The 15,000-nt window shown below is 38.6% G+C and overlaps 1 protein-coding gene across 1 annotated transcript; it reads left to right on the top strand.

Annotated features, from left to right (window-relative positions):
- Positions 1-928: 928 nt before the first annotated feature.
- On the top strand, positions 929-14,714 carry LOC103714859 (1-phosphatidylinositol-3-phosphate 5-kinase FAB1B-like). The gene is made up of 11 exons (XM_039134345.1): positions 929-2,778; positions 3,928-4,659; positions 4,964-5,117; positions 5,200-5,544; positions 6,930-7,877; positions 7,967-8,298; positions 8,391-8,514; positions 8,630-8,788; positions 8,883-10,403; positions 12,666-12,932; positions 13,844-14,714. The coding sequence occupies exons 1-11, from the start codon at positions 2,174-2,176 to the stop codon at positions 14,168-14,170; spliced, it is 5,514 nt and encodes a 1,837-aa protein (XP_038990273.1). The 5' UTR covers positions 929-2,173; the 3' UTR covers positions 14,171-14,714.
- The last annotated feature ends 286 nt before the right edge of the window (positions 14,715-15,000 follow it).

The following is a 15,000-nucleotide window of genomic DNA, read 5'->3' as shown; positions in this document are numbered from 1 at the left end:
CATCATGCATGGTCAAGATTTTGATGTGCTTGAGATGACCAATTGACCATGTATGATATACACGAGAGAAACAATTGATGACTCCAATTAAATAAAAAATTTAAAATTGACATGATAAAATACATATCGGGTTTAGAGAGGTAAGCTTTCTTCAATATGTCACTTAGATGGAGGACTGGATCAAACCATATAAATTAAAAATAAGAATAGCTATTATGTTGGAATAATCATGGCGATGGGCAAAGAGGGATGCTTGACTTTTATAAATCAAAGTTGTAAGACATGCCACGACTGTCATATTTCAAGCTGTGCATGTATATCGTGAGGCTAATTGGGCAGCGGACTGGATGGCGGCATTTGTAGCGCGCCACTCAGGAGGTGCCCTATGGGTTGGAGAAAATGTGATGCCTGGTGTATTCTGGGATCTTTTGTTTGCCGATTCTACTGAGTATATCCGTATCCGCGTTGTATGATACGTCTGTTTCAGCAAAAAAAAATAAAATTGCATGATTTATTTAGAATTCTCCGATACAAAATAGTATATTAAAATAAAGCTATTAGTTTTAAGGGGAAAAAAAACCGTAAAGCTATTAGTTTTAAGAAAAAAATGGATACTACAAAATACAAGTTCGGGCGTGCAAAGCTAGTAAGTAGTAACTATACTTTGTTGCACAAAATATATGATGTCTAATGCCTTGGCATTAATTTGACAATCGAATCTAGACAGGAGATTCGGTATATTAATTAAATTATTTGTCAAGTTCATTTTTTTTTTCAAAACCTTTAAAAAACGGGTCTTTGGAGTTTGGAAGAACTTTGATCACTTCCAAAAGGGTCGGAGCACGCGTTTAATAAATTCGGTTCTCATGCTCACCTACAAGTGGAATTCGAACATTCTAACCTGCAATTCCAGCTATAAGCATTCTTTATTGGGGCTGTCCGTTTCTGTAAGAAAGAGAGAGCGAGAGAAATAAAAGGAAGAACAAGCAAGGAGAGAGAGAGAGAGAGACAGAGAAAGCGAGGGAAAAACGGATGAAAGGTTCGTTTTTTATGAATTTCTGCTATGATTATTGTTCTGAATTTCCGTGAATGTGGCTCAAATCTTCGCTCCGATTCGCTTTGACGCGTTGAGGAAGGGGGAAAATGCGGGGGCTTACAGGTGCTGGTTGATCTCTTCCTCCTCTTGATCAAAAAAATCGCTCTTTTTGGACCTCCGTGGATCCTAGGATAGATTCTAGGCCTCAAAGACTAGTCCATTCATGGGCTTATCTGCCACATTTGCGAGGCCCATGGGGTCCTTCGCGGGTTCCGGTGGAGAGTTGGCCGTTATATTCGGTTTTCGGGTGGTTTTTGGAAGAGGAATGGTTGTAATTTGAGTAGGAATTTGATTCTGATCGCCTCGTTGTTTCTTTTGATGATGTCCGAGGAAAAAATTAGTTTCTTTGGATGCGTCAGCGTTTGTTTGATTTGTCTGTTACTGGAGCTCGAGATTGGTAAGTGACCAGTTTTGATTCTGTTTTTCTTCTTTTGGGGGGTAATTTCGTAGTGGTGGTTGAATGAGAGGCAATTTTTCTGGGGCCCAGCATTTGCCGCCTTGAGGGCAGTTGAATTTCCTGGAATCAGGGTTCTCTATTCATATGGAGCTAGGGATTGAATGTGTAAAAGTATCAAGGATCTTTGGGAGAATCGAGGTATTATGTTTGCTGGTATTGTACAGGAAGGCTGTCATCTTCTCTTAATTGGTAGGAATTGAGTTTTTGTTGATGTGTGATAACTTTTGGCAGGAAGATTTCAGGGTTATTATGTTTGAATATTTCGATTGCATTGCCGGTTGTATATTTATAAGAATCAGTATATTAGTTGGTTCATGGAATTTCAATATTGGATTCCTCAGGATTCCATACGAGAAGCAAGATTAATCGGTGCTAGCATTTGATCATCCAATTGGCTACATACTTTGTGAGAGGTTCTAAGAAGGCAGAATACTGCTTCTGGTTGGTCTTTTCCAAAGAGGAAGCTGAGTTGTATCGTTGTCGTCGTCGTTGACGTCATTGTTGTTTTTTGTTTGTAATCGACGGGTGTGTGGATGGGTGAAATAGGGGGTTTTGCCATTCGGTTTTGTAGCATCAGATGAATATTTCAGAATGACTGGCCTTGGAAGGCTCCATCGTCAATGGAAACCTCCGACAAGGCATTCTCTGAGGTGGCTGACATCCTGAAATCCTTGATGGCTCGACGGTCTGAGCCTACAAATGTATCAAGGGACTTTTGGATGCCCGATCACAGCTGTAGAGTTTGTTATGAGTGTGATTCACAGTTCACATTCTTCAACCGCAGACACCATTGCCGTCTTTGTGGGCGTATTTTTTGTGGAAAATGCACTGCAAATTCTGTCCCTGTTTTATCTGATGGCCCAAAGAGTGGCGGAGAAGAGGGGGAGCGGATCCGAGTTTGTAACTTTTGTTTTAAACAGTGGGAGCAGGAAGTAGCAACAGCTAATCATGGGGTTAGAGCGCATGCTCCAGTTGTTAGCCCTTCGCTTTCAACAACCAGTTTGGTCAGTACCCAGTCCAGTGGGACAGTTAACAGCATTGCCACAACAATCTGTTCCTACTCAACTGGTCCTTATCAGCATGTTCGAGATGGTTCTGGCCCTAGTCCCAGCCAATCTGCGAGACCTGAAACCTTTGCAGATAAGCAGGATGCTCTAATATCTGGAAGGGGCATGGACATCAGAGATCCTTCTCCACCCACTCAATTAAGTTATCGTATCAACAGGTATAATTTGGCTGGTAATTTGGTGCTTGCATATCTGTTTCCTTCAGAGGTTAAGGCCTTATGCAACAGTAAGGTTGCTCTTTTGTAGCCTCGTGTCATGAGTTCACACCATGGAAACAGCCTCTCTGCATGCGGGATAAGGCTGCGTACATTTGGTCCTCCCTAGACCTCGTAAAGGCAGGAGCCTTGTGCATTAGGTCACCATTTTTATGTCTTGTTTCCTCGAATGGTTTAAAATAAGAACTCATGTCATGCTAGATATCCATATGGCAAGCATGTTGATAAGCTAGCCAATTTCATAGGCTTGTGTAAATGGTTCTTTGGTATTTTGAGATCACACATGGTTTTCATGACATCCTCACTCGATACATTTGAACAGATACTTTCATGTAATTTGCTGTTTATTAAGATATTATACACACGTTATGTATATGATATGCCCACATGTCAAGCAGAGCAATTTTTTTTAAAATTTTTTATGATTGATACAAACATTCTTGTCTTGCTCAAGTATCTTCTCTATGCACAAGTGGTTACAAAGATTGTTTCAAAATTTTAGAAGTATGTATAATGCATAAATTTGCTTTTGTTAGTCCAAGCTATCTGATTTACGAAGCTGCTTTAGCCCACATTGTAAATAGTTTTATCTGGTGTCTCAGTGGAGGAGACATTTTCTGTTAATATTCCGTGTCTCTTCAATGTTGTTAGCTGATTTGATAGGAAGGGAATACCTGCTTCATTCTTTGACACCAACTTTCTTTAAACTTGGCTGAATCTATGAATTCGTCCTGCCATATTTTTCTTAAATGCTTGATCTCGTACTTTTCTTGACTATTAAACTTTGGTGGTGTTTCTTTTATGTCCTTCACTGGTTGTTCACCTTATCTTAACACTTCTATGAAACTCCATTTTAATATTAAATAAAGATATCTATTCTATTTTTGATCTTTATGCATCTTAAGTTTCTCCAGCTGATAGCTAATGATGCTTTATCTCTCAGTAGCTATAGATGATCCTTAACTTTTGCATAAAACTGTAGTATACCATCTCAAAACTGTCCATATACTGACTGCTAAGGTTGAATTTAGCCAGTTCCTTTAGTTTTTAAGGTTTTCTTATAATTCATGCATCATTTGTTTTTCATTACAGGAGTGATGACGATTATGATGTGTATGGTTTATGCCCCTCTAATTTGGAAGCACAAAGTTTTCAGCATTCTGATGACTACTATGGCCAAGTCGAGTTTGATGAAGTTGGCCAGGATTTCCATTCAAATGAAATGCCTCCTGCTGAAGAAAATATTGATGCCAAGGATGTCTGCTCTCCATTTCATGACAACACAGAATTTCATGCTTCTTTAGATGTTGATAAGATGGAGGAAGAATGTGAACCTGATAATAGCTATGAGTGTGATGCTGCTTCCATATATGGAATTAAACATACAAATGCAGAACCTGTGGATTTTGAGAATAATGGACTGCTCTGGGTTCCTCCTGACCCAGAAGATGAAGAAGATCACAGAGAGGCTATTCTATATAATGATGACGATGAAGATGCTTCTGGAGAGGGGGGATATCTTCGCTCATCAAATTGCTTTGGAAGTGATGAGTACCAGAGTAGAGATCAGTCGAGTGAAGAGCATAAGAAGGCAATGAAAAGTGTGGTTGATGGACATTTCAGGGCTTTGATAGCTCAACTACTGCAGGTTGAAAATCTTCCCGTAAATGAGGACAATGATAAAGGAAGTTGGTTGGAAATAATTACCTCTTTGTCATGGGAAGCAGCTACACTCCTTAAGCCAGACACTAGCAAGGGAGGAGGAATGGATCCTGGTGGGTATGTGAAGGTTAAGTGCTTAGCTTGTGGACATCGCAGTGAAAGGTGAGTTCCTGATAATATTGAATTCCTTAATGGAACATGACCTCATATGTTCTGTTGCTGCTTATTTTGCACTATAGCAACTTTACTGGCTTTTGTTAAGGCACTTCTTCATTTCTGGATAATCTGGATTGGTGAACTACTAATTGGCTTCTGCCTTTTCTGTTAGGACATGCCCGTGTTATACATCTAAGTGATATGGACTGGTGTTTTAATCGTGAATATATTAAAATTCAGTTGCTGATATTGGCGATCCGATCTTGTCAAGCAGTATGAGTTTGCTGAACTTCTTTACTCATTTTTGTAGCATGGTCATAAAAGGAGTTGTCTGTAAGAAGAATGTGGCACATCGGCGTATGGCGTCCAAAATAGAAAAACCTCATTTCCAAGTTCTTGGGGGAGCTCTTGAGTACCAGCGAGTGACCAATCTGCTGTCAAGTTTTGATACTTTGCTGAAGCAGGTGTGTTGATTGTTGTGAATTTCTTTTCATTTGAGTTTTCTCATATTTTTCTGCTTATTCTCATGCTATGCACATTGTTCAGGAAATGGATCACTTGAAAATGGCAGTTGCAAAGATAGATGCTCACCACCCCAATGTCCTTTTGGTGGAGAAATCAGTATCTCGGTTTGCGCAAGATTATCTTCTAGCAAGGAACATTTCACTTGTTTTGAATATCAAGAGACCTCTCTTGGAGCGTATAGCCCGCTGCACTGGTGCTCAGATAGTGCCTTCTATTGACCATCTGTCATCTCAGAAACTGGGGCATTGCGATTTATTTCATGTGGAAAAGTTTGTTGAAGAACTTGGTGGTGCAGGGCAAGGAGGGAAGAGAATGATGAAAACTTTGATGTTTTTCGAAGGGTGCCCGAAGCCCTTGGGCTGCACTGTAAGTCATTTATACATTCCAGGTATTTTTGCTTCAGACCTATTTTGGGTCCAGTGGAAGGTGACAAATTTGGATTGGTTATGATGCAGACTTTAGCACCTAAAGATAAACAATGTCTGTTATGCTTAGCTACTGGTGCTTTTTAACAAAACCTGCCTGTCTGCCCTATCAACTTGTTACAAAATCTCTTTCTAAACATCAGTGGATAAATTAAGAAAAGTTGAAATAGTTATTCTTCTCGGGGAATAAAATCACCCGCTTAATCTACTTGCAATCTGTATGGCAACATTATCAGGACCTGCAATTTAGTTTTGGGTATTTCCTGGTTTAGATGCTTTCTAGGTGGTCATGGTTTTAGAACATTTATAAAGCTATAATCATCATGAGGTATAAATGGAATATTCTGCCATTTCATTCAGCAAGACTGTTTAAATTTTAATCCGATCATTAATGTTTTACTGAAATGCTTTAGCAAAGAAGCAGCTTCAGGGTCCGCAATCTTGGTACTAGGTACTCTATCGGTATTCAACTGGTTTGATACAGTACGGTCGGTACAATACAATATGCACTCTCCCGTATTCAACGACGGAGAAAGAGCATTAGTTGCAGTTTTCACCCCACCTTAACGACCAAGGGATGGATGACATCTTTCTCCGAGCAGGGAGGCATTATATTGAGATAGCTTCTAGCCCCTTTCTTCTCATATTTTACCATGATATTGCCCAATAGTATAGGTCAGTTTGGTATGGTACACACCCCAGTTTCAGATGGGTACTGGGCAATACGGTGCTGTTCTGCTCGATTTGGACTACTATGAAACGGTTTGACTCATATACCAAACGAAACCTTGGTAACGTATTGGTACCTTACCAATATGGTACGGTACAAGTTGGTACGGCAAACCTTGGGAAGCTTTTTAAAGTTTTTATGAGACATCCCGGATATGTTGGTTTGACTTTTGGACCAGGCTTCTTGTTTTCTTAATCACGTGTATAATATAAAATATATCATATTATGTGAATACTTGTCCTAAATCTGGCATGAGATGTGCAGGTTTACCATCTTTTTGATAGCATGCGAAGGCCAACATGGATGAAAGATTTACATATTTTGTATGTATTCAATTCAATTTATAGTTGGAACTATACATATCTATGTAAGTACATATATTTGTGTATATGTATATGATTGGTATTACTCAGACGTGTACTTATGTGTGTAGTTTTCCAGGATCTCTGCATTGAGTAATTGAGTAGAATTTCATTATCTTGTGTGCAATGTCACAACCAGTTATACTATGATTCAAATTACGTACATGAATAGTTAACTGCAATGCTTAAACCATATTAGAAATCTTATGCAGCTGGTGTGTTTGACCTCCATAGGTTTTGCTTAAAGGTGCCAATATTGATGACCTCAAGAAAGTGAAACATGTAGTCCAATATGGAGTTTTTGCAGCCTATCACTTGGCTTTGGAAACATCTTTTCTTGCGGATGAAGGTGCCTCTCTACCAGAACTTCCCTTGAAGTCTCCAATAACTGTTGCACTGCCTGATACACCTTCCAGCATTGACAGATCCATTTCCACAATACCTGGTTTCACATCCCCTGCTGCTGGCAAGGTGCATCATGGTAGTGATGCTCAAAGACCCAATACATCGGACCCATCTCTAGCATTACTGAATTCTGGAAAAATCATGAAGGCAGCATCGCTATATTCCACTGAAAGAAACAACTCTCAAATGGCAGATTCTGCCTCTGCATTTGGCATATTATCTGATACTAAAAGGTTTTCTGTGGAGAAGAGCAACCAGGCTGAGCAAGTTGTGGAACCAACAAGTAGGGCATCCATATCTTCTTTATCCATATCAGACGTAGTCTCAAATTCTTCACCTGGACATCATGCCATGAAGGAGAAAAATAAGGTTTGCTTTGGAGAATGTCTTGAGGCTGAAACATTTAGACCTGATGACCCTGCAATTGAGCATGATTCTGTTGTCCCCGGCAGCTGTCTTGATACTTTGGAGACCTCAGAAAGGTGTGGTATAATGGCTAATGATGCCCAAATCAAGAGCAGCCATATGGTAGAGAAGCAACCTGGCTCATCTAGTTTTGCAACTTCACGTCAAGATATTGACTGGAGGCCTGAAAACACATCGATAAAGGAAGAACTCCCACCTTCTTCGGATCATCAGAGTATTTTGGTTTCTCTATCAACCCGCTGTGTGTGGAAAGGAACCATTTGTGAGCGTTCACATCTCTTTCGTATCAAGTACTATGGCAACTTTGACAAACCTTTGGGCAGATATTTACGTGACCATCTTTTTGACCAGGTTATCTTCCCTTTTGCGATTTTATGATATCTTTCTTTTGACTTATAATTTATGTCTCTATTACTGACAGTGGCTTCTGTGGATGTCAGAGTTATAGGTGCCGTTCTTGTGATATGCCTTCAGAAGCTCATGTTCATTGTTACACGCATCACCAGGGCAGTTTGACTATATCTGTTAGAAAGCTTCCAGAAATTCCTTTGCCAGGAGAACGGGATGGCAAGATTTGGATGTGGCATAGATGCTTACGGTGTCCTCGCAATAATGCATTCCCTCCAGCAACTCGTAGAGTTGTAATGTCTGATGCTGCTTGGGGTTTATCTTTTGGTAAATTTTTGGAGCTTAGCTTTTCAAATCATGCTGCTGCAAGTAGGGTAGCTAGCTGTGGCCATTCTCTTCACAGAGACTGCCTCCGATTTTATGGGTACATCATGCTTCACTCTTCACTATTTTCTTTATAAGTCAAATTATCAACTATGACCTTCTATTCTCACTTCTCTATTCTTACATGGACAGGTTTGGAAAAATGGTTGCATGCTTCCGGTATGCATCAATTGATGTTCACTCTGTTTATCTTCCTCCTCAGAAGCTTGATTTCAATTATGAGCATCAGGAGTGGATACAGAAGGAAGCAAATGAGGTCTGTTGCATATGACAAGCAGAGACTTTGCACCTCTTTTTGGTAGTTGCTATTGTTCACAATTTCACATTATATTTTATTTTGGAGTAGATAATATATAACTCCAATATAACAGGTGTCTGATGGGGCAGAACTTCTGTTCAATGAAATTCTAAATGCTCTGCACCAAATTGCAGAGAGAAAGAGTATTAACGGTAGCATGAAAGCACCAGAAATAAGACCTCAGATTGTTGAACTTGAAGGAATTCTGCAGAAGGAGAAAGCTGAATTTGAGGTGATGTGCTGTTCCCCAACCGCCCCAACCCCCTCAATTTTCGATGGATTGGATTTCTGTTCTCATATTGATTGAGATTGTTGATTTGTTTTAGGGCTATCTGCATAGAGTACTGAAAAAGGAGGCAAGGAAGGGGCAACCAGTCATTGATATTCTTGAGGTTAATAAGCTAAAGAGGCAGTTGATCTTTTATTCATATTTATGGGATCAGCGGTTGATATTTGCTGCTGGATCAGATAGTTGTCCTGATGAAGTTCTTCAGAGTTTTGTGACAAGAGATAAGGAGAGGCTGACAGATACGAATCTAGGACTGAAGCCACAAAAAGGCTTTAATAGGTTGGACACATTTCCTGGAGATTTCAGAGACAATGAATTCCTTAATGGGAGCACATATGCAATTAACCATCAGGAGGATATCAATGATCATCATGTTCATTATTCTGGTCATCAAAGAAGATGTATAGAATTGGATTCTTTTCAAGGGAAACAAATCAAAACGCATCGTTCTACCAGCACAAGTGCAAGCAAACAATCAGTTCTTTTAGAAACTGGTCTTATTGGCCGTCGAACCCTCTCCGATGGGCAGTTTCCTGTTCTGGTAAATCTATCAGACACGTTTGATGCAAAGTGGACTGGTGAAAATGGTCCTTTCCTTTTTCATGCAAGCTTGTTAGATTCATCAAATTCATTTGAAGCTGCAGCTGCAGCATCAGTTTCCAAGGATTCAGAAGAACGAAGTGGAGCTGAAGTAACTCAATCCTTTGCCTCTGCATTGCTTACCAAGTTGGGAGACAGTGCTGAGGACTTCTCAATCTGGATTAGAATGCCTTTCCTGAACTTTTATCGTCCTTTTTACAGGAATTTGGGAAGCACCCCCAGATTTAATTCTCTCAATGAGTACAAACCTGTCTATGTTCCTTTGTTCCGCGAGTTAGAGTGTCAAGGTGGGGCAAGATTTCTTCTTCCTGTTGGAGTTAACGACACGGTCATCCCAATTTATGATGATGAACCAACCACTATAATTTCTTATGCACTTGTCTCCCCTGAATATCATATTCAGATTTCAGATGAGCGCGAGAGAACAAGAGATGGTGTAGAAACTTCACTTTTGTTGGCAACCCATGAGTCAGGAGATTTTCATTTATCTAGATCATTTGATGAAACTACTTCTGAACCTTACAAAAGTTTTGGATCAATTGATGATAGCATTTTATCTTTGTCTGGGAGCAGGGGCTCTGTAGTTTTGGATCCACTTACCTATACAAAAGAAATGCATGTCAAAGTTTCTTTTGCAGATGAGGGCCCACTTGGAAAAGTGAAATATACTGTGACATGTTATTATGCGAAATGCTTTGATGCTTTAAGGAGAACTTGCTGCCCATCTGAGTTTGATTTCATAAGGTCTCTCAGTCGTTGTAAAAAATGGGGAGCGCAGGGTGGTAAGAGCAATGTCTTTTTTGCAAAATCATTGGATGACAGGTTCATTATAAAACAAGTTACAAAAACAGAACTAGAATCATTTATCAAGTTTGCTCCAGGGTATTTTAAGTACCTCTCAGAGTCGACAGGCACTAGAAGTCCCACATGCTTGGCGAAGATTCTGGGTATTTATCAGGTGTCTGCTCTTTTGAGCTTGTTCACTTTCATGGTTTATTTTTTAAAATTTTTCTTTTAATTTATTTTTTTATTAGTTATCTCATTTGGTAAATATCTGATTTGTTAATTTCTTTTCATGCTTAAGAATAATCTGTTACGCTGTCGGCCTGTCACAAATTTTAGATTACCTCGAGCTTGGAGCCAAAGTAGTTTGGGATGAAGCAAATATATAGACTTTTTTTTTGACTTGGATCCTGTTATAGCCCTATAAGTTTGATTGATAATCTTGGTTGCATACTAGAGATCAAGTATGTCATATTATACAATTCCTTCTATATGTTCAGAAATCCATTCTGCTTGTGGAAACACATATTCATCTTCTTTTTGTATAAATTCTTAAGGATTTGAGATATGGTGAGGAACACCTTAGGAAGACTCAAATGTAGAGAATATGGCTTTAACTTCCACGTGAAACTCCAAAATCAAAGTGTTGTAGTTTTCAGCCAAACCAGTTGAAAGTTAAGGTTGATTTCAGGGTTGGCTTAAATAATTTACAGGACCAAGTTCATTGTAAATTTGGCCTATATATGTCAATCTTTTTGTCATTTTTTTTATTGCTTTCCTGATAAAAAAGTTTTATCTAGATTAAACTTGGATTTATCTCTTTTGAGACAAGCTGAAAGTACTGCAACATTATATTCCCAACATAATTAGAACAAGGCAAAGTTTCCAAGACAAGCTTAGCCGTGCGAAAACTATATTCTTATAAACTTTTAGACTGTCATATGGTCTATAACTCTATATTGTTACAATAAAATGATATTGTACACTCTATAAAATTTCTTTTAAATTGAAACTTCTGAAATTTAAGTTGCAACCAATAAAACTGCTGAAATTTCCAAAACCAAAATCATAGATGAGCTTTAGAACCACTACAACAAAATGATCTAAAAATTCGTGAAATGAATAATTGTCTACTCATTGTCTAGCCTACAATAGAAATTATATGGTGGATATGGAGTTAAATAACTTATTCGTGGTTAGATGTTATAGAATATGTTAGTTATTTTTGCAGTAATTCATCTTGCAATTACAAAGAGAGAACCTGACTGATCTCCTTTTTTTTTACATGGAGTATGGGGATTGGGGATATATACCTAGGCACTCAATTGAACTAAACTTATAGATCTTTGATAGGATAGGAGATAGGAGTAGGACAGTACAAGGTGCTCATAAAGTGACTTAAGTATCGTTGCTTGAGGATCTAAAGAAGCAATTTTGATATTGCATAAGAGTCATTACAAATTTTATTAATGTGAGCGAATTAGTTGTATTTACTGCAGAAATTTCTAAATTTGTGATCATTCTAGAGATTCTATGCTTTCTCATACTCATCCATTTAAAGCTCCTGAAGGTTGGGAAGGCACAACTCTGTGTTTAGTTTGAGAAGAGATGGTTATGTAGAAAGTTCTGTGGAGATTTTGTTCCTTTGTCGTGGATGATTGTGGGTTTACAGTTCATGGGTGAATTGGATTGATGAACAACTCAGGAAAATTAAATTGAAATGTTTTGACGAAATGCGATAGGGAGATGAATGGAGATATAAACACCATGGATCTAAAGCCGGTCTGCATGGCATGCATGATACGTACTATTCTCAGTGCCTTACCAGCACATTGCACTGATGCAATATTAGGTGCATGCCAATACTTGGCATGCACCCGTGCCAGGGTGTTCCAAGCATTTGCCTGCTCAGCATAGCATGATATGTACCATGGTGTTGCCTGGCCAGCATGCGACTGGCCTGCGATACTTAAATCCTTGATCAGCCCAAATAAGAACAGGGTGTTTGATGAAGTTACAAGAACTAATCAAGTTGAAGGAAGCTGATAGAGTGGGAATGATGGTTAAGAAACAAGAAATTGTTTGAAGGAGGTACATATATCTTATGTTAGAAACAAATAAATTCATTAGCAATAAAAACAAAGGGCATTACCCATAAAAAAGATGTTGATAATATAAAGTTTCACTATGCATGGCAATGTTTAGTAATATTTAACAAAGCTTGGAGGTCTATGAATCTTGCATAATCTAATAAAAAATGGTATTAATAAGGTTATGTTTTTGGGAAAGTATGTACAGGTGTTTTCATCATTGGTTTTGAAATCCCGGTGGAATTCCTTTTCTTATAAGTTAGTTTTACTGTTTTTATAACCTACATTTTCATCTCCATTTCTCTATGAGATGTAATTGCTTGCTTTACTCAAACCTTTTATGACAGGTTACATCCAGGAACCTGAAGGGTGGAAAAGAACTGAGGATGGATGTGCTGGTTATGGAGAATCTCTTGTTTGGGCGAAATTTGACAAGGTTGTATGACCTAAAGGGGTCTTCAAGGTCACGATACAATCCAGATTCAAGTGGTAATAATAAAGTACTTCTTGATCAGAACTTAATCGAGTCAATGCCAACTTCTCCGATTTTTGTGGGGAACAAGGCTAAGCGGCTGTTGGAGAGAGCTGTTTGGAACGATACCTCATTCCTTGCGGTGAGTTCAGAAATTGCCCCTGATGTTTGTTAAATTATCAAGGTGGATGTGGCTTTTATTAAAAAAATCTTTTCTCGTTAACTAGATCTTCATTTATACTTCTGAGTTCAGTGCAATATTGCTAGACTGCTTCCTCTTGACACTGAGTTTCGCTTCAAGTAATGATCAAGAAGTTGCTGTTTCTCTCTGGAAATTAGTCATACCAGATTCATATCTTAGATTTTTTTCCTCAAATTTTAAACATCTTATTTGAACTTCTAAGTAGAATTATGTTTTGTCTTTTCTTCAATTTCTGGATTCTCTCTAATTATTTGAGTTTGGAATCACTTCATTGTTCCTAGAGCATAACCAACTGGTTATGCCCTCTTGGTGAATTATCGTTTCACCCTGCAAAATGATCTCTGAAAATCAAAATTCTTGTAAACAAAATCTTTAAATGTTTTAGAGTCTCGTTTCTGATGCATCAAGTGATCACTAAACATCAGTTTTTCACAAAATACAAGATCTATTTTGAACTATGAGTAGGAACTATGCAAAGCACTTGAATTTCAACATGCGTTTGTTTTAACATATCTGGAACATGTTTAACAACATGACTCATTGGCTTATATGGTTTGAAGTGCATTTTGGCATGGGGCATACTGCATAGGCAATTTGGTTATATCTTCGGAACAATAAAGCCATTCTTTCATGTGTTTATTTTATGGTTTCAAAATTTGCTATAGTTGCAATATTACTCCACCTTATTTTTACTCCATTTTATTATGTCAAGAAATATCCATTTTCTGACCTTCTCTGGCGTTTCTGCTGAACTAAAACCTATTGCTCTATGCTCAACTACAAATTATTGGTTTCTTCCTTGTTAAAGTTCAATGTGATCAATGTCTAATAAGTCACTAATGATGTTGCAGTCTGTAGATGTAATGGATTACTCATTATTGGTCGGGATAGATGAGGAGAAGCATGAACTGGTACTTGGAATCATAGATTTCATGAGGCAGTATACATGGGATAAACACCTAGAGACGTGGGTGAAAGCTTCTGGAATTTTGGGTGGGCCAAAGAATGTGTCTCCCACTGTGATTTCACCTAAGCAATACAAAAAGCGTTTCAGGAAAGCCATGTCTGCATATTTTCTTGTGGTCCCAGATCAGTGGTCACCTCCTACAATCATTCCCACCAAGCCGGAGACCGATGCCTGTCAAGATAATCGGCAGGATGGTTCAGCCAAAACATAAGATGCTTTCAGTAAATTTCATGGTGTAAGTATGGGAATGACCAATCTTTCTGGGGTTTCCTTCATATGTTACTCCTTTTTCCTCTTCTATTCTTTTTATATCCCTACAGTTAGTAGCCTCATTTGTATTCTTTTGAGTGTTTGTGAATTATTTTTTGAAGATGCAGCACAGTGCTAGTTACAGGCCAGGGAATAGCAGCATACTATTATATAACTCACACATATAGGAACTCATTTACGCTTCATCTATGAGCTTTATGTTGCTGTTGTATGCACTTTACTTATTTTTTCTGTCCCCTCTCACTGATTTAGCTACCACAACAAAGCCACAAGGTTATCTAGTAATACTGACTTGGATGCTAGGAAGGCTTCTTCTCTGGCTGCTCTCATCCAGGGAATGGCTTCTTCATTTGCTCTCCTATCAAAGGCAATAAGCCCTCTGTCCAAGTAGTGGTCTCTTTAAACTTCCTCACCCTCTTCTTCAGCACAACCAAGCCCTTTTACTCATGGCTTCCCTGCTCTTTAGAAAAGCACTTTCTACAAGTATTTTTGTATCTGCTCTTGTTTGGGTCTTGGAATTCAGTGTTGCACCCTCTTACGTAAAAAGATGCAATTTTGTCCTTCTCTACGTCCTCCTTGCACTACACTAAGTGATTTCCAACAATAAATTTACCTCATCTCCTACCTGTCTTGTTGTGTGATTCTTGTATCACAAGCAAATTTTGTGACAAGAACAGTGCTAGATCAGGACGGACCTGGATCACACACTGCCCCCAGTTTCAGTCCACACCAAGGTCAAGGCCAAATGGCGGTTTCTAGTCCATGAATCAT

Source organism: Phoenix dactylifera, chromosome 15 (assembly GCF_009389715.1).
Source record: "Phoenix dactylifera cultivar Barhee BC4 chromosome 15, palm_55x_up_171113_PBpolish2nd_filt_p, whole genome shotgun sequence".
NCBI classification, from domain to species: Eukaryota; Viridiplantae; Streptophyta; class Magnoliopsida; order Arecales; family Arecaceae; genus Phoenix; species Phoenix dactylifera.
Note: the sequence above shows the minus strand (reverse complement) of the source record. Positions and strands in the feature narration are given on the sequence as shown.